The sequence below is a fragment of the Macaca thibetana genome, chromosome 19 (assembly GCF_024542745.1).
Source record: "Macaca thibetana thibetana isolate TM-01 chromosome 19, ASM2454274v1, whole genome shotgun sequence".
In the NCBI taxonomy this organism is placed as follows: domain Eukaryota; kingdom Metazoa; phylum Chordata; class Mammalia; order Primates; family Cercopithecidae; genus Macaca; species Macaca thibetana.
In genome coordinates, this window is record NC_065596.1 from 8,358,583 (window position 1) to 8,382,953 (window position 24,371).

General features: G+C 52.3%; 1 protein-coding gene across 1 annotated transcript in view; it reads right to left on the reverse strand.

Moving 5' to 3' along the window:
* Positions 1–739: 739 nt before the first annotated feature.
* AP1M1 (adaptor related protein complex 1 subunit mu 1) overlaps positions 740–24,371 on the reverse strand; it is a 212,477-nt gene continuing 188,845 nt past the window's right edge. Inside the window, exons 5-13 of the mRNA XM_050769691.1 lie at positions 23,418–23,548; positions 22,398–22,545; positions 9,837–9,963; positions 8,695–8,837; positions 8,177–8,248; positions 7,478–7,636; positions 2,540–2,665; positions 1,771–1,846; positions 740–1,632 (exon numbers count right to left, since the gene is read on the reverse strand). Of these exons, the coding sequence (XP_050625648.1) occupies positions 1,610–1,632; positions 1,771–1,846; positions 2,540–2,665; positions 7,478–7,636; positions 8,177–8,248; positions 8,695–8,837; positions 9,837–9,963; positions 22,398–22,545; positions 23,418–23,548 (1,005 nt within the window). The 3' untranslated portion in view covers positions 740–1,609. The remainder of the gene's footprint in view (positions 1,633–1,770; positions 1,847–2,539; positions 2,666–7,477; positions 7,637–8,176; positions 8,249–8,694; positions 8,838–9,836; positions 9,964–22,397; positions 22,546–23,417; positions 23,549–24,371) is intronic.

Consider the following 24,371-nt stretch of genomic DNA (forward strand, 5'->3'; position numbering starts at 1 on the left):
GCCCCAGGGAGGCCCCAGGGCTTTGGTCTGAGGCCTGGGCTGGGGCAGCATCACTGACTGAGATGGGGAAGACCTACGTGGGCAGAAGGCTCTACTCAGGCCATTAGGTCGGATGCCCACTAGACACCTGAGGATGAGCTCAGCAAGACAGGAGAGGGACGGGGAGAAGGCAGGCAAGAGGCTGCTGGCCAGGCAGGACCATCAGCACCAGTCCGGGAGGGAGCCAAGGACAGGTGGCACTTCCTGTCTATGTGCTGTTTCCCCCATGGACCAGGTAGCAGTTCACAGAAGCACCTGGGGCCTTGTTAATGTTTTCTGGGACCCTGGCCCCAGAGCCTCCACTTTGGTGGGTCAGGGCTGGCCCATGAACCTGCATTTCTAGCTAGGACACAGGGGCTGCTGCTGTGGACACAAGGACCACGCTCTGAGTCGGCCATTAGTTTGGGGAGAGGTGGGGACAAGCTGTTGGCCATCTGAGGGTGGAGCAGATTGGATGAGAGGAGAAGACGCTATCTCCGTGGCCTCATCTGTGTGGCCCGGAAGTGGTGGCCCACGGTCCAGCGCCGCAGCTGCCTCTTCCCGCAGCTGCTTTTCCTGTGTTTCAGCTGGGGAAGCAGAGGGAGCTGGTGACACCTCGTGGGGCCACAGGGAAGGCCGGCGATGAAACCAGGCAAGCCCTGCAGCTGCCTGTGGTCACGCAGGAGGGGTCGGGACCACGCCGCATCAGAGGAAGGCTGTGGAGTATTCAATGAATGGAATTTAATGTAACTATGACGTGAACACACACAGGGTAGGGAGGGCGGGTGACCAAGCGCAGACGTGGGTGACACGTGGCCCCGCTCTCTGGACCCTCAGTGGGAAAAAGTCTGAGGCCGGCGTCTCTCACCGATCCCTACCTCCCCTGGTGGGTCAATACTGATCCGGCTGAGTGACAGCGTCTTGTGACCTAGCGAGGCCTGCGAGTCCAGGCAGCAGGCAGACGCTGCAGTGGCTCCCGAGAGCGCCAGGTGCCGGCCCCAACGTGTAAACGGCCCGCTGCGGGCGCTGCCGGGGAGGAAGACAAGAGGGGTGAGGGCTCGTCCTCACTAAGTGCTGCCTGAGTGCCGGAGGACGTGGGTGGGACATAGGGACAGTGAGGGTAACACAAACAGCAACGAACGCACAAAGACAAGTTCCAGGAACACCCATAAACCCATAACATTCAACAAAATGGCAACAAAATGACGCCCCTGCTGGCCCGGCGAGGCTGGTGCTTCCTTCGTGGCAGATGCCAACTGCAGCTGGCTGGCTGGCAAGCATTGGCCAAGCTTTTTGGTACCTGGGAGCTCAACAGCATAAAAGGCTGTAACCTCAAAAGGGAAAATTTTCACATCCTTCCCCTGAAACTGACTTCAGGGGCAAAGAGACGAGCCTTCTCAAGACCAGCCTCTTCTGGGAAAGGGGCTTCTGAGACGACTGTCAGCGGCAGAGCAGGTGGCCTGGGGAAGGCAGGGGTCCCTGGGCGGAGGCTGGGAGGGTGGCCAGAGACCAGGGAGGGCCCCTCCATCTGGCAGGCTTGGCAGGTGTGTCCCAGGAGCCCCGAGGCCGGGGCATTGGCCGCGACAGCCCCTCACTGGGTCCGGAGCTGGTAATCTAGGAGACAGGAGGGAGGCGTCATGCTGGGCTCTGCACCCTCCCGGCTTTCGGGACCCGACCCAATGGCTCCACCCTGGGGGCAGCCACAGAGGACCCCTCAGCACAACCCCACCCCACGGGTGGGGCCTCACTCACCTCCGTTCTGCGTGATATAACGCACCCACGGCAGGGCCTGGTACCCACTCTTCTCAATGATCTTCAGGTAGCGCACCTGGGGCACAGGTAGCAGGGCCCTGAGCACCGCAGGCTCCCGCCCTGTTGGTCCCCCCTTAATCATTCCTGCTGGGGCAGCCTGGGGTTGGCAGGGGAGGCCATGACAAGTGGATGAGTACAGGCCTCAGGGGGGTGAAAGGGATCTGTCTGGACCATGCAAAGGTGTGGGAGGGCAGAGCCACCTCTGGAAGCACTGAGGAGCCAGGGTGTGGCTTGCAGACACGGCCTTGGTGGTCTGCTGGGGGCGCCCGGCCAGAAGGCCCCTGGCTCTCTGGGAGCCTCTCCTCCCTCTGTGGGCTCCTGAGGGGGTGCCAGGGAAAAGTGTGGGAGCCTCTCCTCCCTCTGTGGGCTCCTGAGGGGGTGCCAGGGAAAAGTGTGGGAGCCTCTCCTCCCTCTGTGGGCTTCTGAGGGGGTGCCAGGGAAAAGAGGTCCCACGGGGCATGAGTATGGATGGCAGAGCCTCAAACGCTAGTTTTGGGGCAGAATGATCTCTGAGCTTTGAGCTCAGGGGTCAGGGCTGAGCAGAGGCAGCCTGGCCTCTCCCCGTCTGTGGTGAGGCAGAGGCAGAGGCCCGTAGCACTGCAGGGTCCTGATTCCAGCTGACCGACACCCCTTCCCAAGCTGGCTGCGTTGATGTGTCCCCTGCGGCCTGTGTCCCTGCTCTGGGCCCAGCCGCCTGGGCCTTGCGTACCTGGATGCCGGAGGTAGTGAAGTACGGGATCTCGAACTTGACGCTGATCGGGGGCTTGCCCTCCTTGTCCTCAGCCTCCACGCTGGGCAGGCCGAAGTGGGCCCGCATCAGGTACTCCTTGCCGCCCTGGGGAGCAGACGGGGGAGGCGCTCAGGCCCAGGCCCTGCCCCAGCTTAGCCAACAGCTCTGGCCCTAGTGGCGATGGGCAGAGACTGACCACTCACCCCAGTCCAGGGAGCAGAGCATGAGCCCCTGTGCTGGGGAACCAAAGCTTGGCCCTGTGCTACCCCAGGCTGGTAAGGACAGCCTCTGCTCTGGGGTGTCCAGCTGCCCCATGAGGACACCTAGGCACCCAGAGCTGAGCTCACCAAGCCGCCAGCCCCAGTCACCAAGCCCCTGCCAGTGTGGCCTGCAGTGGCCCAGCACCCCCCACTCCAGCTCCCCGAATGCACTTTCCTCCAAGGCTGGCGAACCACACAGACCGGCCATGGGAAGGAAGAGCGTGTAATGACCGTGGCAGGTGAGGGCTGCCGGGGACAGAGGCCACACGCCCAGTCTCAGGACAGCATGTGAAAGAAAATAGAGTGTCCAGGTGAGAACCATGACCAGGGAGAGGCGACAAAAGGAAGAAACCAAGGAGCGTGCACTGAGTGACGGGTCAGCCCTGGGTCCTGCTCCTGAGGGTGAGCAGGGGCGGCTCTGGCTCCGACTGGAACCGGAGTCCTGGCTGTGGCCTTTACCCTCTCCCTGCCTTGAGGAACAACAGGTCGCAGCCTGGTCGCCCCCAGTGCCTGGTCTCACCCTGAGCAGTCGGGGGCACGATCTCAGCTCTGGCCACGCCTGGAACCCCACAGTCTGTGCTCCCCAGGGCTCAGGCCGCGGTTCAGGGGGAGCTGCTGCCAACTAGAGCTGTTTCCACCTCAGAGCAGGGGCCGCCCCCTGCACCTGGGGCAGGGCCAAGTGGTCCATCTCTGCCTACTGCCACAAGGGCAGTGTGACAGTGAGAACTCTGCCTGACTTGGTGACATGTGCTGAGTACAGACTCCGGGAGGATGACGGGGGGATGATGCAACATCAGCAACTGGTGAAGCAGGCAGCGAGGGAACAAACCTGCTCGGTGACTAGCCTGTGTCCCAAACACTCAGCCTGACCCCAAATCTGAACCTTAGCAAAGACCAAAGTGAAAACACAAGCCAAAGAAAAGGCAGGGAAGCAGACCCTCCCCAGGGGCCATGGAGGCCTGCACGCCCAGCCTGTGTTGTCGTGTTGAGCCGAATGGGTTTAATTCTGCTCTCGATGAGAGCTGTAGGCTGGCGCCAGCTCACACACCAAAACCGACTCGACGCCACAAAGGCACAGTGAGAAGGGCTCCCTGGGTAGGAAGAACAGGCATTGACAGGCGTGCTGCCAAAGGCAGACAAGAGAGGACAGGGCTGCCATCGTCACAAGGGAGAATGACAGGCGAACAGGAGGACAGGCCGCAATCCTAGAGGCTGCCGTCCCAATAGTCACAGGTACCCACGCACCAAGTAACGTGGCAGCAACTTCTATGAAGCGGGTGCTATGGGAGATGCAGAGAGAGCCAGGAGAAGGCCCGGACGCAAGGCCCGGCCCAGCTCTCCGTCCAGGTGGACAGTGTCATGGTGCCATGGCCACCCATGGGCACACATCAAATTCTCTACCCTGGTAACAAACGGCAGTAGGGACAGGACAGAGAAACACTGCGTTTAAAAGCAAACAGCCTACACTCTGGCACTTCCACAAAAAATTGAAAATAGAATTACCTCATGATCCAGCAATTCCACTTCTGGGGATACACCCAAAACAAATGAAAATGGGTCTTGAAGAGATGTGTGTGCACCCACGTTCACAGCGGCATTATTCACAATAGGCCGGGCGTGGTGGCTCACGCCTGTCATCCCTGCACTTTGGGAGGCCAAAGCAGGCAGATCACCTGAGGTCAGGAGTTTGAGACCAGCCTGAGCAACGCAGTGAAACCCTGCTTCTACTAAAAATACACACATTAGCCGGGTGTGGTGGCGTGTGCCTGTATACTTGGGAGGCTGAGGCAGGAGAATCGCTTGAACCTGGGAGGTGGAGGTTGCAGTAAGCCGAGATCGTGCCTCTGCACTCCAGCTTGGGCAACAGAGCGAGACTTCTTCTCAGAAAAAAGAAAAAACAAACAAAAAAAACCTTTTAGTATGCAGCAATCTAAGAAAGAGGGAAGGGTATCTATTTATCTAATCTATCAATCATCTACCTCTCTGTATTTTTTTTTTTTTTTTTTTTTTTTTGAGGCGGAGTCTTCACTCTGTCGCCCAGGCTGGAGTGCAGTGGCACCATCTCGGCTCACTGCAAGCTCCGCCTCCCGGGTTCGCACCATTCTCCTGCCTCAGCCTCCTGAGTAGCTGGGACTACAGGCGCCCGCCACCGCGCCCGGCTAATTTTTTGTATTTTAGTAGAGACGGGGTTTCACCGTGTTAGCCAGGATGGTCTCGATCTACTGACCTCGTGATCCGCCTGCCTCGGCCTCCCAAAGTGCAGGGATTACAGGCGTGAGCCACCGCGCCCGGCCATCTCTCTGTATTTCTTAAAATTTATTTCCTGCACTTCCTTTTGTCTTTAGGGTGTGTTACTTGAAGTAATGTGTATCTGTAGCTGTCATCAACTTGATATGCTGATGAATTAATTTTGCTTTTCATTTTTAGGAATTACCTTTTTTTCCATTTTGATTTAATTTTGTTTTATATGCTTGGAAAGCACTGACAGGTATACCTTGAGATATTGCAGTTTGGACACTGCCATAAAGCACATAGCACAGTTAGGCAAGTCACACACATTTTTTGGTTTCCCAGTGCATATAAAAGTTATGTTTACTGGCCGGGCTCGGAGGCTTACGCCTGCAATCCCAGCACTTTGGGAGGTCGAGGCAGGTGGATCACAAGGTCAGGAGTTCGTGATCAGCCTGGCCAATATGGTGAAACCCCATGTCTACTAAAAATACAAAAATTAGCCAGGCGGCCGGGCGCAGTGGCTCACGCCTGTAATCCCAGCACTTTGGGAGGCCGAGACAGGCGGATCACGAGGTCAGGAGATCAAGACCATCCTGGTTAACATGGTAAAACCCCGCCTCTACTAAAAATACAAAAATTGGCCGGGCGTGGTGGCAGACGCCTGTAGTCCCAGCTACACGGGAGGTTGAGGCAGGAGAATGGCGTGAACCCGGGAGGCAGAGCTTGCAGTGAGTGGAGATCACGCCACTGCACTCCAGCCTGGACAACAGAGAGACTCCGTCTCAAAAAAAAAAAAAAAAAAAAATTAGCCAGGCATGGTGGTGCATGCCTGTAATCCCAGCTGCTCAGGAGGCTGAGGCAGGAGAATCGCTTGAACCTGGGAAGTGGAGGCTGCAGTGAGCCGAGATTGTGCCACTGCACTTCAGCCTGGGTGACAGAGCAAGACTGTCTTCAAAAAAAAAAAAAGCTTACTGTATAATGTAGTCTGAATAATGTGCAACAGTATTATGTCTAAGAGAATGTACATACCTTAGTTAAAACATACTTTATTGCTAAAGAGTGACAACACAGAGACGCGAAGTGAGCACGTGCTGTTGGGATAATGGCGCCAACAGACTTGCTCAACATAGGGTTGCCACATACCTTCCATTTGTTTAAAAACTGAAACAAAAATAAAAATGCAGTATCTGGGAAACACAATAAAATGAGGTGTGCCCGTGCATGGCTTCGAAGTCAAATCTACACAAGCACGGTCCACGCTGGCCTGTGCCTCGGCCTTTAGCCCTGTCCCTTCCTCCTCCGTCTACAGCTCACCATGCTGTTTATTTGATGAGGTATTCTCCCATTGTGTTTTAAATGACAAACACTATTTTCAACAGTGGAATTGCAGGAAAAGAAGAGATAATCCAGCAATCAGGGATGGTCACCACCCCTCCATGGAATATTCCACAGCTCCCAAAGCCGACCGCCAAGAAGACAGTGAACACCAGAAGGAAAACGCTCGGCCGCAGCGCCGCGTGGAAGGGCAGGCGCCGAGTTGGCTCTACTTACGTATAATGAGGAAGACCAAAATACGCAGAAAGAAAGGTGAGAAGGAGACGCGCAGAAAGGCTGCCGGGAGTATTAGGTGGTGGGGTAATGGGCTTTTCTCTCTCCTTCCTCTACTGTCTGCATTTTATGTCATGTGATTAGATTGAGGCCGGGAGGGAAAGTGCCATCATGAAATTCAAGGCGCTTGAATTGCAGCATTTCCAGCTTAACTCAGCTGGGGCTGCAGCCGGAGAGACGGGAGAACATGGAAAGTAGCGCCTGCCCTGAGCCCGCCTGGCGGAGCAGGTCAGTGCCAACCAGCTTGGCTCCAGAGCCACGCCCGGGCCTAGCCTCTCTGTGCACTGCGTACACCCAGCAAGCCCAGACTCAAGCCCTCAGAATCCTTAACACGGTGCCGGGGAAGTCATGCCGGTGCAGAGCTGGCCCAGGACATGGGCGGCTGGTGCAGGGCTCGGGAGGCTGTGCTGCTCTGGCCTACAGGCAGCCATGCCCCTTGATGGCAGGCAAGGCTGAGCCTGCACGGAAAGGGCCTGCACCTGCCGGAGTGGACGGGGCTCCTCCAGGGCCTGCATGGACAGGAGCCCCATCTCACATCAGTCCTCGGGGGCAGCACAGAGAGGGAGAGGGCACTGCCCTGAGGTTGAAGACAGAGGCTGGTTCACAAACAAGAGGAAAGCAGAAAGGGGCCCAGGGGCCAAGTCAGCCTTTGACTCCTCCCGCTTTCCCTCCAGTCTTTGGCTCTCCGTCCACCCTTTCAGAAGTCTCAGGTGTGGGGGACACGGTGGCCACGGTCACCCCATCTCGAGGTGCAGGGGTCCTGCGGCACCCAGGCTGCCTTGCAGGGGGCATGTGGATGTCTGGATGGAGTGCTCACCGGGAAGGACTTGATGGACCACACGATCTCGCTGTTCTCGGGGACCCACTTGACGCTCCCCACTGTCGTCTTGAACTTGGGTGAGTCGGCATCATTGGGCACGGGAATGTGGATCTCCACGTTGTTGGCTGTTGACCGCCGCTTGAACTGGCTTTTGGCCTGCAGGCCAGGCCGATGTGGCCCAGGGTTATGGAGGCCAAAGTGAGCTAGCCCAGCCCCTCCAGGCCACATGTCCCTCAGCCTGGCCTGGGGAATCCTCCCTAGCCCCACTTCTCCAGGCACTACTCCTACCCTTGAGACTCTCCCAAGGCCTAATTTCAGGCGTTTCATCTTCGTCCTCCTGTCTGCTCAGCTTCCAAGGCTCCCCATCCCTCCCTCTGCCCTGCCCTCCTAGGACAATGTCTGTGTCCCAGGGCCAGGCTGCGCTGGACAGGGTCACTGAGGGGCAGAGGTGCTCCACTGGGGGCAATACCTCTGGGAGTGTCCTGGATGCCTAGTTACAGGTCCCTCCCCACAAGTGGCACCATGTAGGAGCAGGCCCCAGGCGGTGTCTCCTCAGTGTCAGGCCACGCCTGCATCTGAGGCCACAGCGAGGATGCATGGATGGCAGCCCTACGGCACCCCCAGCCCTCGGTCAAGCCCCCAGGACGGGCCAGAGACACCAGAAGGCCCTCAGTGGGTGGCCTCGGGCCCCCGCACCTTGATCATGTACTCGATGCGGCTGTGGGAGTGCTTCTCAATCACCGACTCGATCCATATCAAAGGCTTGACCTGCCGAGGAGGGCAGAGAGGGTGCTCACACCTGGCCGTGTTTGACAAAGGCCCATTTCAGAGAGGAAACCAAGGCCCAGGGCAAGGGGCCATCTGCCCAGCTGTTGGCCCAGGGCCCTGTGGGGAGTGCATGGCCAGCGTCAGGGAGGGTCAGGGCAGACAGGCCGAGGCAGCAGGGAGCTACTAGGGAGGCCTCGGTGCAAATGCAGAAAACATGCACAGGGCCTGCTCTAGGGGGCTGCCTAGGAAAGAGGTGTGGTGGCCAAAGGGGTCTGTGCCCCTCAGAAAGCTCGGAGTCCCAGGTCCTCAGACTCCATCTCTGCGGAGCCAGGCAGCTCATGGAGCATGGGGTGGGGCCAGCCCCGGCGCCTGCCTGGGCTTCACCTCCTGGAGGTGAAGGGGAGGAGGCGGCCACCAACAGCCCAGCCCCGGGGCGGCGCACTCACGTGGGTGTTGAGGCGGTAGGACATGAGCTCGAACTCGCCGTCGGGCGGGATGAAGGAGATGGTGCGGTCGTTCTCGAAGCGTGATAGCCGCACACACTGGTGGAACTTCACATCCTCCAGCTCCACGGATTTGCTTTTGCCGCCTGGGGTCAGGGGTGAGGGTAGAACAGACCTGGGCCCTCCGGGTCACTCTCTCAGCAGTACTCCTACCCCCTGGGACCCACCCCAGCAGAGCAGGGCCCCCAGTCCACGCAGTAACAGCAGCCTGGGCCACAAACACCAAGGGGGCTGGGTCCCAAGACAACTGCCCCGTCACTCCTCATACTCCTGGGGTCCCGGGGGGCAGGGCTGGTGGGTCTGGTTCATGCTGAGTCTCCAGCGGCCACCCCAGGGCCCAGCCAGAGGACCTGCTCAGGACACGTTCACTGAATGATTGATCGATGGACTCGGCTGGGGGATGTCTCGGGGCTCCCCAAGGGCTCAGGCCCCGGCATCCACGGGGTCCTGGGTCTTCCTGGGTTTCCCACCTCACTGAGGGCTATGTGGGTGGGGCCTTGCCCAGCCCCAGGCGGGGAGCTGCCCTCATGGGCTGATGCCCAAGAAGCCCTCACTGGGCCAGGAACGGGGGCATGCCTAGCCACTGCACCCTCTTCCAGTGGCCTGTGACAGCTGAGAGGCGGGAGGCACAGTTTGCAAACCCAGGCCCTGAGCCCCTCTGACCCCGCCCTGCCGTGGGAAGTGTTACAGACCAGCGGCAGGAGCGAGAATCACCGTGTGTGGCCTTCACACAGCCCACACCTAGGGCCCAAGGTGAAGGGAGAACCTGGCCTGGGAGGGAGCGAGCAAGGCCTCAGCCTGAGCTCCAGCGGCCTGGGCAGTGCAGGGCAGGGTGCAAGACCTGGCATGTGAGGCCAGGTGATGGGGGCCTCCCAGCTGGACTGGAGGATTTCACTCCCCTGCGCCTTCTATGTCCCGGGATGGATGAATACTCTACACAGCTGTCTCAAGCAGTGTGAAATGCTGCTAAACCAAGTGCTTGAAACTAGCTTGTTCCTCCGCCTGGCCCAACCCTGCCCTGGGCTGTAATGTGCGTGCCCGGTGAAGCCGTCCTCATGGGCAGGGCCCTCGGCACAGGTACTCACGGCCCGTGTTGTCGAAGAGGACCTTGTCATTGAGGCCCAAGCGCAGCTCGGGCATGCCCGAGAGGAAGACCCGCATCTTGATGGAGCCCACGATCTCGCTGCGCAGGACGTTGCCATTGGCGCTGACCTGGGGGGGGGGTGTGGGCGTGAGGGGAGGTCTGCAACTCACCAGCCACTGCCTCCTACCACGTCATGTGACCCTCTGGCCACCCCACTCTCAACGCCCTTCTCACCTCCAAGCCCATCTCTCTCCTGGGCATCCCCTGAGCTGGGGGAGTCCCAACTGTGGCTCAGGCCTACCCCCAACCCAAACCAACCCATGCCTGGCTGAGGGTCCCCAGGCTCACCCACCCCCTATTCCAGCCTTAACGCTGGGGCCCTGTGGACATGAGGTGCACACTGTGGGTCCTGCCCTCTAGGCCTCAGGCCACAATGGGGCTTGGTGATGCGTGCCTGGAGCCCCCTCTGAGAGTTCTCTCTCAGGCACCAGTCCCTCCCTCCTGAGAGCCCCCTGAATGCCCCGGGCCGACCTGGCAGCTGGTCCCTGTGCTGAATCAGCCTCGAGAGGCCATGAGCTCGGCTGGCCCCAAGCCAGGACCTTATGGTCCCTGCTCACACAGTGGGCTGGGCTGGGGTCTCTTGGACCAGGTCAGACTTGCTTTTCTTGAATGCTGTTTCTCCTCTTGGCCTCCTGGGGAGGCCACTGGCCCCTCCACCCCAGGGCTTATGAGAGATGACACTTCCTGGGTCCTGACCCCTTCCTGCTTCCCAGGGCCACCCTGAAGTGTGATAACACTTGATCCAAAATAATCAACTTAAATCCAGTCACAGTGGCTGACACTGACAGCATTTCCACCACGCCAGGCATCGCTCCACACACGCCTCGACAACCTCTGGGGAAGGGACCGTGCAGAGATGACCTGAGGGGCTGTAACCCACTGCGCATGCCGAGATGCATCTGAAAGTGCAATTAAAAATCCACACCAGGGCGATGGTCCTGCATCTCCTAGCCTGTCCTGAGGGAGCCAAGATGCTGGAGCATCTCTTCTTGCATCCATTTTAGAAGTCAGGAAACAGGCACAGATCGGAGGCCCCGTGCTGAGGGCACAGAGTGACAGGCAGAAAAATCGCAGGGGCTGCAGCCCTGGCCACCACTGCATACTGCCACGCTGCATGAGGCCATGCCCACACCAGCAAGTGGGCCAAAGGCCACCGACTTGGACACCTGGGGCCAGATGCCGGCTCCAGCCAGGCTAACGCGGTGCAGGGCCTGTGTTTCCTGTCTGCAGAGTGGCAGGAGAGTCTGTGCAGTTTTCTGCATGATGTCCAAAAAGCACTGGGTAGACAAACAGACCCTCACCAGCTTGCCCCCTCTGAGAGAATCGGGAAAACTGAGGGGCCAAGCAAATGACAGCCTGGGGAGGGGCAGGGAACTGGACATGGCCCCAAGGGCTCTGGTTCTGTCACCTCCCCAGCCTCACCTCCTGGTGCTGTCCTGTCCTCATCTCACAAGCAGCTCCCTGATCCCATGGTGCACAACAGCTTCCCTGCGACTGCCTGCTTATCTGTCTCTGTCTCCCTGCTGCGGGAAGCCACGTGCGGCTGTGCGCCGCCATGTCCAGCACTGGAAACAGCGTGTGTGGCAGCAGGTGCTCAGTGGACACGCGGAGGCTCAGGAGCTCGGGACCCTCACTGGCCGGGGTTCCAGGAGCCCAAGCATTGGGATTTCGCCTGCCTCCTTCTTGGAGTGCCCTCTTCTCAACTGTGACAGCCCCTAATTCCCTTTGGGTGCTGCCTCCTCCTGAGGGAGTTGGGATTGTCCCGGCAGCCAGCTGTAACTAAACACATGAGGTCACGAATGCCGTGAAGGCAGGCCCAGGGAGTGGAGCTGAAAAGCCACTCAGTCCATGAGGCTGATCTCAGCCCTGTGGGCAGCAATCGGGACCTTCTCAGCTGAGGTGTGACAAGCCACCCAGAACCGGTGCACTTCCCAGAGTGGGTGCTGAAGGGATGCTTGCTGAGGGCCCGGCTGTGTAAGTACGAGGCTCCACTCACATGATCGCAACTGGAGGCAAATGTTGACCCAGCTGCCAGCTCTGCAAGTGTGGGGTGGAGCCACGTGCAGCAGCGCACTGTGGCAGGGACCCCCGCAGCCCCAGCGCTTCCCTGCTCGGCTCTCTCTAAGCTGTCCCCTGGGACTTGCCTTTGCACCCCAGGGCACCCAGATTTGGGCTCAATAAACCATCAGTCAAGGGTCCCCAGGGGAGAGGGGAACGTGGTTAGCAAGGCCACTGTCCCGTCCCATGGCTTAGAAAGTAAGAAAGCGAAGAGGTCTGCATGGAGCGCGCTGGAAGTCTTTCCGGGCAGCACTCTCCTTGGCAATTCCGTGTCTGGAGCCTCCGCCCTCCAGAAATCCCGGCCCAGGTCGCGGAGACACCCAAGTGCACACGTCTGGAGCTGAGCAAGTGTGCCCAATGCTGCACTGCCTGTGGCCGTCAGAAACGGGCGCCCGAGTGACCTGCATGACTGGATCGGCTGAGCCCATCACAGTCCACCCACACCGCAGGGATGAGGCCAGAGTGAACATAAAAGCGAGCGGCTGGCGAGGTGGGTCGGCTGGTGCCCCTTCCCCTGCCACTGACTACAGCTCTGAAACCTGGGCAGGCGGCTTGGCAGTTGCTAGAACACGGAGGACAGCGGCAGGTGGACCAGGGAAGAGCCCCGAACGCAGTGTCCCCACCGCCCCCATGAGAAAGTGCAGCAGCAGTCTGGAAGCAGAAGTGTGCACCACAGAGCACATGAGAGCCCAGTGGAGCCTCCAGGCCTGGCTCTGGGGCCAGAAGAGGAACTCCTGACTCTCCTGGAAAACACGGAAGTCCCCCGTCTCCCTGGTTCCTCGTGTCCCAGGCCCCGTGGTGCCAGCTACTGTTCCGAGGGGGTGGGGCAACCGCTGTCCTTTTCTCACTCTGTCCTCTCTCCATGTGGGCTGGGAAGTGGGCCCAATGGCAGATGTGTGCAACAGAGTAAACCGCAAGGTATCAGAAAAGTACTGGGTAGACGGCACAGAGCCAGAAGCTCAGGAAAGTCACCCCATGAAGTGCTTTATGTCTCCAGAACTCTCTAGAATCGAGCATGTGTGAATCCTGTGCGTATACCACACTCTGACTTACCAAAGACTTTGAGAACTGAACTAACTACCCCAGTTCCAGACTGGCCACTGGGCAGTGCACACCCACGAGATTTGACCTGGAAATTTGACTGGGGCTTTAAGAACTGACATGATGTTCATGGTCTACAGGTTGGGGGTTGGAACGTGTGGCCTAAAAGTAAGATTGGCTGTTGGCTAAAACAAAAATATCAATATTTCCCATATAGCTTAAGTAAGGCCTAGAATATCACCACATAATGCTCAAAAAGTCCAGGATGCAATCCAAAATTACTCAGCATACAAACAACCACGAAAATGTCAACTTGTCTAGAAACCCAATCAACCACTGTCAACACTTCGCAGATGTTGGGATTATCTGATGACTTTAAATGGCTATTTTTTAAAACTGCAAATGCTTGCAACAAATGTTAAAATAGAAAGTCTCAGCAAAGAAACAGCTCATAAAGAAGAATCAACCAGGAGTTTGAGACCAGCCTGGGCAACATGGCAAGTCCTGGTCTCTACAAAATACAAAATAAAAAGAATTAGCCAGGCATGGTGGTGCATGCCTGTGGTCTCAGCTACTCAGCACACTCAGATGGGAAGATCACTTGAGCACAGGAGGTTGAGGCTGTAGTGAGCTATAACTGCACCATTATACTCCAGCCTGGGCAACAGAGTAAGACCCTATCTCAAAAAAAAAAAAAAAAAAAAGAGAGAGAGAGAAGAATCAAATGGAGAAATTTTAGAACTAAAAAATATAATAACTGAAATAAACAACTTGCTCGATGGACTTAATAGCAGAATGGAGGCCAGGTACAGTGGCTCATGCCTGTAACCCCAGCACTTTGGGAGACGAGGTGGGAAGATAATTTGCCCCAGGAGTTTGAGATCAGCCAGGGCAACACAGCAAGACCCTCATCTCTACAAATTTTTTTTTTTAATTAGCCAGGCTTGGTGGCACACACCTGTAGTCCCAGCTACTCAGGAGGCTGAAGCAGAAGGATCACTTGAGCCTGGAGGTTGGGGCTACAGTGAACCATGCTTGCTCCACGGCTCTCCAGCCTGAATGACAGAGTGAGACCCTATCTCGGAAAAAAAAAAAAAGCAGAATGGAGACAAATAAGAAAGGGACAATGGACCTATGAACTTAAAGACAGATCAATGTAAACTGTCCAATCTAACAGAGAGAAGAAAAGATAGAATAAAATAAGCAGCCTCGGGGACACATGAGACAATAACCAAAGGTCTTTCATGTCACTGGCGTCCTGAAGGAAGAGTCAAATGACAAAAACATATCTGGGGGCCAGGTGCGGTGGCTCATGCCTGTAATCCCAGCACTTTGGGAGGCCAAAGCAGGTGGATCTCCTGAGGTTGGGAGCTCGAGACCAGCCTGATCAACATAGAGAAACCCCATCTCTACTAAAAATACAAAATTAGCCAGGTGTGGTGGCACATGCCTGTAATCCCAGCTACTCAGGAGGCTGAGGCAGGAGAATTACTTTGTAGAAAGCAAAAAAGTTCCTTTTCAAAGTTGCCCTTCTTATTAAAGAATAAATCGTAAGTGTTAGAAATAATGTACATTCTATGTCCTTGTACTTTAACCAAAATATTTGTTTTAGACATAAGAGGTGTTAGATATAAGGGAATGAGTACATTCTATGTCCCTGTACTTTAACCAAGATATTTGTTTTTGATGTGAGAGATGTTAGATACAAGAGAATGAGTACATTCTATATCCTTGTACTGTAAGCAAGATATTTGTTTTTGACGTAAGAGATGTTAGATACAAGGGAATGAGCACATTCTATGTCCTTGTACTTTAACCAAGATAATTGTTTTTGACGTAAGAGATGTTAGATACAAGGGAATAAGCACATTCTATGTCCTTGTACTTTAACCAAAATATTTGTTTCAGACATAAGGATGTTAGATGTAAGGGAATGAGTACATTCTATGTCCTTGCACTTTAACCAAGATATTTATTTTAGATGTACGGGATGTTAGATATAAGGGAATGAGTCAACTTCCTCTTTTTCCTTTGTTCTCCCTTGCCTTTACCTATTTAGGAAAGTTTTAAGTTATTAGGCAGTCAGGTTTAGCTTAGATTGTGAGGTCTGGCTCCAGCCAATGGAGATAGGACACAGCAGCAGGGACAAGCTGCATAAGGGATAAAAATGGCTTCCCTCCTTTGTTCAGGTGTGCTCTCGCCATTGTTCCATCTGCAAGGAGCACCCTTTCTGCAGAAGGTAAATTTGCCTTGCTGAGAAAACTTTTTGTCTGAATGCTGATCTTTCCTTGCAGTACTGAGGAACAAGCATTCTGTTTCTGAATAAACATTTTACTTCTAACAGCTTAAACCTAGGAGGCAGAGGTTGCAGTGAGATGAGATTGTGCCACTGCACTCCAGGCTGGGCAACAAGAATGAAACTCTGTCTCAAAAAAACAAAACAAAACAAAAAAACAAAAAACCATATTTGAGGAAACAATGATGGAAAAATTCCCAATTTGATGAAAGACATAAACTTACAGATCCAAGAAGCTGAACAAATCCCAGACAGTAGAAACACAAAGATATGCACACCTCATCTAACTGCTGAAACTAAAGGCAAAGAAAAATCTGGAAAGCAGCCAGAGGACAATAACACATCACTTATATGGGAATAAAGATTTGGGGGACTGTGGATTTCTCACCAGAAATGATGGATGCCAGAAGGAAGTGACATCACATATTGAAGTGCTAAACAAAAACCGTCAATTCATAAGTCCATATCCAGTGAAAATAGCCTTCAGGGATAAAGGTAAAATATAAAGACATTCTTAAAGGAAAACCAAGGGAATCTGTAGCCAGTAGACCTCTTCTACAAGAATGGCTTTTTAAAAAAACTTTTTTAGGGCTGGGTACGGTGGCTCACGCCTGTAATCCCAGCACTTTGGGAGGCTGGGGTGAGCAGATCACTTGAGGTCAGGAGTTTGTGACCAGCCCAGCCAACAAGGTGAAATCCTGTCTCTACTAAAAATACAAAAACTACCCGGGCATGGTGGTGCATGCCTGTAATCTTATCTACATGGGAGGCTGAGGCTGGAGAATCGCTTGAACCTGGGAGGCAGAGGTTGTGGTGAGCTGAAATTGCGCCACTGCGCTCCAGCCTGGGTGACAGAGAGAGACTGTATCAAAAACAAAAACAAAAACTAGCTGGGCATGGAGGCACATGGCTATAGTTCCAGTTACTCGGGAGGCTGAGGCGGGATGATCACTTGAGCAGGATGATCACTTGAGTCAAAGTGTAGTGAGCTGTGATCACACTACTGCCCTCCAGTCTGGGCAACAGAGCAAAACCCCGTCTCAAAAAAAAAAAAAAAAAAAAAACTTTTTTTTTGAAATTCATGGTTAAAAGCATTTTGTAAAATAAATCTCCAGGCTTGGATAGTTTCAGTGGTGAATTCTAACAAATGTTTAAATAATTAACATGGATTCTATAAAATGTCTTCCAGAAAAAAGAAGAGGAAAAAACACTTCCTCCATTACCTTGATACCAAAACCAGATAAAAACATTACAAAAAAGAGAAAATTACAAACCAGTATCTCTTATGAGTGTAGAATCACCTGAGGTAAGGAGTTCGACACCAGCCTGGCCAACATGGTGTAACCCCATATCTACTAAAAATAAAAAATTAGCTGGGCATGGTGGTGGGTACCTGTAATCCCAGCTACTCAAGAGGCTAAGGCAGGAGAATAGTTTGAGCCGGGAAGGCAGAGGTTGCAGTGAACAGAGATCATGCCATTGCACTCCAGCCTGGGTGACAGGGCAAGACTCCATCTCAAAAACAAAACAAAACAAAACAAAACAAAACAAAATAAAAAAGGCCGGGTGCACTGGCTCACGCCTGTAATCCCAGCACTTTAGGAGGCCAAGGCAGGTGGATCACGAGGTCAAGAGATGGAGACCATCCTGGCTAACACAGTGAAACCCTGTCTCTACTAAAAATACAAAAACAAAATTAGCCAGGCATGGTGGCACGTGCCTGTAGTCCCAGCTACTAGGGAGACTGAGGCAGGAGAATCACTTGAACCTGGGAGGCAGAGGTTGCAGTGAGCTGAGATCATGCCATTGTGCTCCAGCCTGGGCTATGCAGCAAGACTCTATCTCAAAAAAAAAAAAAAAAAAAAAAAAAAAAGAAAGAAAGAAAAGGCCATTACCAGCCACTACAAAAACACACTTAAGTATACAGACAAGTGACACTATAGAGCAACCACACAAACAAGTCAGCATAATGAACAGCTAACAACACAATGACAGGATCAAATACACACATATCAATGCCAACCTTGAATGTAAATGGGCTAAACGCCCCAATTGAAAGGCACAGAGTGGCAAGAGCTGGATAAAGAAGTAAGACCAAATGATATGCTGCCTTTAAGACACCATCTTGGCTGGGTGCAGTGGCTCATGCCTGTAATATCCCAGCACTTTGGGAGGCCGAGGCAGGTGGATCACTTGAGGTCAGGAGTTCGAGACCAGCATGGCCAACATGGTGAAACCCCATCTCTACTAAAAATACAAAACTTAGCCAGGTGTGGTGGCGCATGCCTGTAATCCCAACTACTCAGGAGGCTGAGGCAGGAGAATTGCTTGAATCTGGGGGGCAGAGGTTGCAGTGAGCCGAGATTGCACCACTGCACTCCAGCCTGGGCAACACAGCAAGACTCTGCCTCGAGAGAAAAAAAAAAAAAAAAAAAAGGCCCATCTCAGATGCAATAACCCTCATAGACTCAAAATGGAGAAAAGTCTACCAAGCAAATAGAAAACAGACAAAAGCAGAGTAGCAATCTTAATTTCAGACAAAACAGACTTTAAGCCAACAAAGATAGAAAAAAGACAGAGAAGGGCATTGCATAATAAGGGATTCAATTCAACAAGATCTAACTATCCTAAATAAATATGCAGCCAACAGGAACACCCAGATTCATAAAGCAAGTTCTTAGAGACCTACAAGGAGACTCAGACTCCCACACAATAACAATGGGAGACTTCAACACCCCACTGACAGTATTAGACAGATCAGTGAGGCAGAAAATTAACAAAGATATCCAGGACCTTAACTCAGCACTGGATCAACTGAACCTGACAGATGTCTACAGAACTCTCCACCCAAAAACAAGAGAATATATCTGATCTGTACATGGCATATACTCTAAAAACAACCACACAATTGGACATAAAACAATCCTCAGCAAATGCAAAAGAACCAAAAGCATACCAGCCACTCTCTCAGACCACAAATCAATAAAAATAGAATTCAAAACTAAGAAAATCGCTCAAAGCCATACAATTACATGGAAATTAAACAACCTGCTCCCGAATGACTTTTGGGTAAATAATGAAATTAAGGCAGATGTCAAGAAATTATTTGAAACAAATGAGAACAAAGATACAACAGAGGGCCGGGCGCGGTGGCTCAAGCCTGTAATCCCAGCACTTTGGGAGGCCGAGACGGGCGGATCACGAGGTCAGGAGATCGAGACCGTCCTGGCTAACACAGTGAAACCCCGTCTCTACTAAAAAATACAAAAAACTAGCCGGGCGAGGTGGCGGGCGCCTGTAGTCCCAGCTACTCAGGAGGCTGAGGCAGGAGAATGGCGTAGACCCGGGAGGCGGAGCTTGCAGTGAGCTGAGATCCGGCCACTGCACTCCAGCCTGGGCGACAGAGCGAGACTCCGTCTCCAAAAAAAAAAAAAAAAAAAAAAAAAAAAAAAAGATACAACAGACCAGAATCTCTGGGACACAGCTAAGGCAGTGTTAAGAGAAATTTACAGCACTACATGCCCACATCAAAAAGTTGGAAAGATCTCAAATTAACAACCTAACATCACAACTAAAAGAACTCATGAAGCAAAAGCCTCCACCTCTAAAGCTAGCAGAAGACAAGAAATAACCAAAATCACAGCTGAACTGAAGAAGACTGAGACACAAAAACACCATTCAAAACATCAACTAAGCCAGGAGCTGGTGTTTTAAAAGAATGAATAAGATACACAGGCTGTTAGTTAGACTAATAACAAAAAAAAAAATCAAATAAATACAATTAGAAACGAAAAAGGGGATATTACCATTGATCCTGCAGAAATACAAATAACCCTCAGAGACTATTATTAACACTTCTATGCACACTAACTAGAAAATCTAGAAGAAATGGATAATTTCCTGGACACATATACCCTTTCAAGATGGAACCAGGGAGAAACTGAATCTCTGAATAGACCAATAATGAGCTCCAAAATTGAATCAGTAATAAATAGCCTACCCACCAAAAAAAAGCCCTGGACCAGATGGATTCACAGCTGAATTCTATCAGATGTACAGAGAAGAGCTGGTACCATTCCTACTGAAATGATTCCAAAAAAATTGAGGAGGAGGGACTCCTTCCCAACTCATTCTGTGAGGCCAGCATCATCCTGATATCAAAACCTGGCAGAGATACAACAACAAAAAAACTTCAGGCCAATATCCTTTATGAACATTGATGCAAAAATCCTCAACAAAATACTAGCAAACTGAATCTAGCAGTACATCAAAAAGCTAATCCACCACAAACAAGAAGGCTTTTATCCCTGGGATTCAAGGTTGGTTCAATATATGCAAATCAATAAACATGATTCATCACATAAACTGAACTACAGGCAGAAACTACATGATCATCTCAATAGACGCAGAAAAGGCTTTTGATAAAATTCAACATCTCTTCATGTTAAAAACTCTCAACAAACTACGGTTTTTTGGGTTTTTGTTTTTGTTTTTTTTTTTGGAGACAGGGTCTTGCTCTGTTGCCCAGGCTGGAGTGCAGTGGCACAATCTGGACTCACTGCAACCTCCGCCTCTGGGGCTCAAGTGATCCTCTCCCACCTCAGCCACCCGAGTAGCTGGGATCACAGGCACACATCACCACAGCTGGCTAATTTTCCTATTTTTAGTATAGTGTGAGCTACCATGCCCAGCCAACGAACTAGGTTTTGAAGGAACATACCTAAAATAATAAGAGCCATCTACGACAAATCCACAGCCAACATCATACTGAATGGGCAAAAGCTGGAAGCATTCCCCCTGAAAAGCAGCATAAGACAAAGATGCCCTCTCTCACCACTCGTATTCAATATAGTATTGGGGGCCGAGCATGGTGGCTGACTCCTGTAATCCCAACACTTTGGGAGGCTGAGGCAGGCAGATCACCCGAGGTCAGGAGTTCAATACCACCCTGGCCAACATGGTAAAACCCTGTTTCTACTAAAAATACAAAAATTAGCCGGGCACAGTGGCATGCGCCTGTAATCCCAGCTACCTGGGAGGCTGAGGCTGGAGAATCACTTGAACCCGGGAGGCGGAGGTTGCACTGAGCCAAGATCATGCAACTTGTACTACAGCCTGGGCTACAAAGTGAGACTCTGGCTAAAACAAACAAACAAACAAACAAACAAACAAAAAACACTACTAAGAGAATAAAAAGATAAGCTACAGACTGGGAGAAAATACTTGCAAATCACCTATCTGACAGAGGACTTCTATCTGGACATACATAGAATTGTCAAGGCTCAACTATACAAAAATAACCCAATTTTAAAATGCTAAAAAGATGCACAGAGACACTTCTCCAAAGAGGATATACAGATGACAAAGAAACATGTAAAGCAATGCTCAACATTATTAGCCATTAAGAAAATGCAACAGGCCAGGCGCAGTAGCTCACACCTGTAATCCCAGCACTTTGGGAGGCAGAGGCAGGTGGATCATCTGAGGTCAGGAGTTCGAGACCAGCCTGGCCAACATGGTGAAACCCTGTCTCTAGTAAAAATACAAAAATTAGCCGGGCCTGGTGGTGGGCGCCTGTAATCCCAGCTACTCGGGAGGCTGAGGCAGGAGAATCGCTTGAGCCTGGGAGGCAGAGGTTGCAGTGAGTGGAGATAGCGGCATTGCACTGCAGCCTGGGTGACAACAGCGAGACTGCATCTCAAAAAAAAAAAAAAAAAAAAAAACCACCCAACTATGCTGAGATACTACTATATACCTATTAGGATGACAAAAATAAAACTACTGACCAAGGATGTGGGGTCATCACAACCCTCATCTGCTGCTGGTGAGAATGCAAAACGGCAATGGTTTGGCAGTTTCTTATAAAGGTAAACATACACTTACCGTGTGACCCAGCCATCCCACTCCTGGGTATTTACCCTAGAGAGATGAAAACTTATGTCCACACATAAACCTGGACACGACATGTTTCTAGCAACTCTATTGACAATTGCCAAAGATTGGAAAACCACCCAAATGTCCTTCTGTGGTTCAGAACAGAAAATAAATATAAATAAATATAAAAGGGAACAGACTTTTGATACACAAAACAATTGGATTTGGATGAATTGCCAAGAATTAGGAGTTAAAGAAGCCAGACTCGAGAGCTCATGACTGTATGACGCCATTCATATGACAATCTCAGAAAGACAGCTACAGTGACATATGATGCTGTTCATGTGACAATCACAACACAATGAAGACTCCAGTGACGGAAAATAGATCGATGGTGGCCAGGAAATGGGCAAGAGGGGAGGGTGGAGCTACGAAGCGGCAACATGAGGAGGTTTTGAGGTTCTGTGTCTTGGGTGTGGTGATGGGTACACAAATCTGCACAAGCGCCAAAATTCATTTTCAAAATGTCAACTTTCCTCATAATTAAAAAAACTAAAAAAAAAAAAAAACAAATATATACAAAACAGTAACACTGAACGCAAAATCAAAACCCAAACGACAACAAAAAAATAAGTTACAGGAGAACCACATCTTATGATCTCAGGTTTATAGAAAAACCAACATACTTGTTTCTGTCTATCTACAGAATGAGGCCCGAGAGGCTGGCGGTGAATAAATCCTAATCTTTCTGATTATAGGAGCCCTTTGGTTTCTTTTTTTTTTTCTTTTTTCTGTACATGGTGACTGATAAGAGTCCTTCACTTTCTAACCTCATATCCTGCTTCTAATTTTTAAAAATAATGTGCATGTATGGATTCTCAGTCAGCATAAATGCTAATAAAGATAAAACAAGCTTTAGCCGAGCATGGTGGTGGGCGCCTGTAATCCCGGCTACTCAGGAGGCTGAGGCAGGAGAATCACCTGAACCTGGGAGGCGGAGGTTGCAGTGAGCCGAGACTGCACCACTGCACTCCGGCCTGGGCAACAGAATGAGACTCGGTCTCAAAAAAAAGATAAGACAAACTCACATTTCAATGAGTGGCCCAAACGGAATCCTGCTATCTGTTACCACACAGAATGGCTCTTGGGGCTTTGCCAGTTTAAAAATGCTGTGTTTATTTCTATCGTGGAGGAGATAAAACCCTACAGAAGAAGGAAAGAAAGGAGGCCTACCAAGAGGTTGACAGACTCGATGACGTCCAGGAACACCTCATTCTTCCGATACTTGATGCCTTCGGACCGCCAGGACACCGCGTTGGTGACGGTGGCTGGGGGCCGCGGGGCCCCTGTTTCCAGCTTGTGGCCTTCCTGAGTGATGTACCTGTGGGGCCACATGCTCAGAGTGAAGCAGGTGGCACCTGCACCAACGCCACAGCTTCTGGCCCTGAAATTTCGGCAGGGTCAGGGCGGGTGCAGGGCAGGTTCTGGCCACCTTGAAAACAGCCCCTGGATTTCAGCAGCTCCAGAAAAGGCAGCCTGTGGTTTCACGTGGGGCTGCTTCATTCAGGAAATCTTCACAATTTCCAAAACCCAATACACTCAAGTTATAGAGTCTAAAGTGCTCATTTGGGGGGGCCAAGAAGACCATGTTGGGGAGGAAAATAAGAACTGGGTGGAGCTGCTTCCCATCCCCGCTGAGCATGCGGATGGAACTGCCGCCTCGGAGCGTAACCTGGTGACCCCATCCCGCTGAGGGAGCAGCAGGTGCAGTGGTTAGGAACACAGGCTTCTCGGGGAGTCTGTTTGCTTGACCCCCTGTAAAACGGGGAGACGGTAAATGGGGAGGCTATGAATCGAGTGAATGTGAAGTGTTGGGGCCTGGCCCCCAGGAAGCACTTAATTCACGTTGCTTACTATCTGAAGGGCAGGATTCCAAAGAGGGGAGATTTCGATCAAGTCTCATTTTATGACAGTAAAAACAAAGGAGCTACCTTAGTAGCAAGGGACTGAGGGCATCTGTGCGGATGGAGAGTAAAGATGAGGAGCAGGAAAAGCACTGTTATGTGGGGGTGTAGAGGAGGAAACGAATTAAAACCACTAAGCAACTTAGTAAAAACCCGAATACGGCTGGAGGTGGAAGGCGGGTGGGGGACAATACAAACACAAATTTGCCCCTTCTGTTTCCACACCTGATGACATCAATATCATGACACTGCCCAGGCCTTGCCCCAGGCCCCACCCTTGCCCACTCACTCCTGCAGGATCTTGCTGTCGGTGGTCTGGGGGTAGCCGAAGTCCATGAGCTCATCCAGCAGCTCGTAGATGATGACAAAGTTGTCCCGGATGCTCTCCTCCTCCAGCTCCTTGAAGTACTCGGAAAACACCTGTGGCGGTGAGGGAGGGAGGGAGGGAGGGAGGGAGGGAGGGAGGGAGGGACGAGAGGCAGATCGTTGAGCAGACAAATGAGGAATGAATGAACGCTTGCACACATTCATTTGCCCACTAAGTCCTACCAACAGCCCACTTCCCAGGCTCAGTGGCGTGCTACAGGCCCTGGACCCAGGTAATGGGGCAGGAGGACAGCAGTGGTTGGCTGTGGGGTGGGACCAGTCTGGAGCTGCTACAGATATCCCCGTTCTCTTCCCTGCCCAGACACCCCCAGGCAGGGAGCCCCTCCTGAGCAACTGTAACTGTCATCCCTTCCTGAGTCTGGAGTGACTCAGGCGAGGACCTGATGAGCTACCATCTTCCCCATTTCAATGGAAAGCTCAGAAGGTTAAGGAAGGGACGCCAAAGAAGAGGGGCTGTTAGAAGCACTTTTGCAGGCACGAATGCTGAAGGAAGGGGCGTCACTAAAGCAGAAAGGAACTGCCCAACCCTTGGGTGAGGACCTTCCCCTTCCCTCATCCCCCATCCTCTGATCTGCTGACCCCGTGCGCTTTAGGACTGTGATCGCCCGGCCTCTGCTTGGAAATCACAGGTGTCATAGCCAGGCCCAGCCCTGCCTGTGACAGCACCACGGGTCCAGTGAAGGCAGCCCTTGGCCTGCACGCGGGGCCTTCCCAGATGACCCTCAGCTCCTTCCCCAAGCCCTCACCGCCCAGGCTTGCCCCTGTTCCCCAACATTCTGCACAGGAGGCATCAGTGAGGGATGAAAGCTTTCCCAGGCCCAGCACAGGCCTCCTGGGTCCTATTCCCCACTTTCTT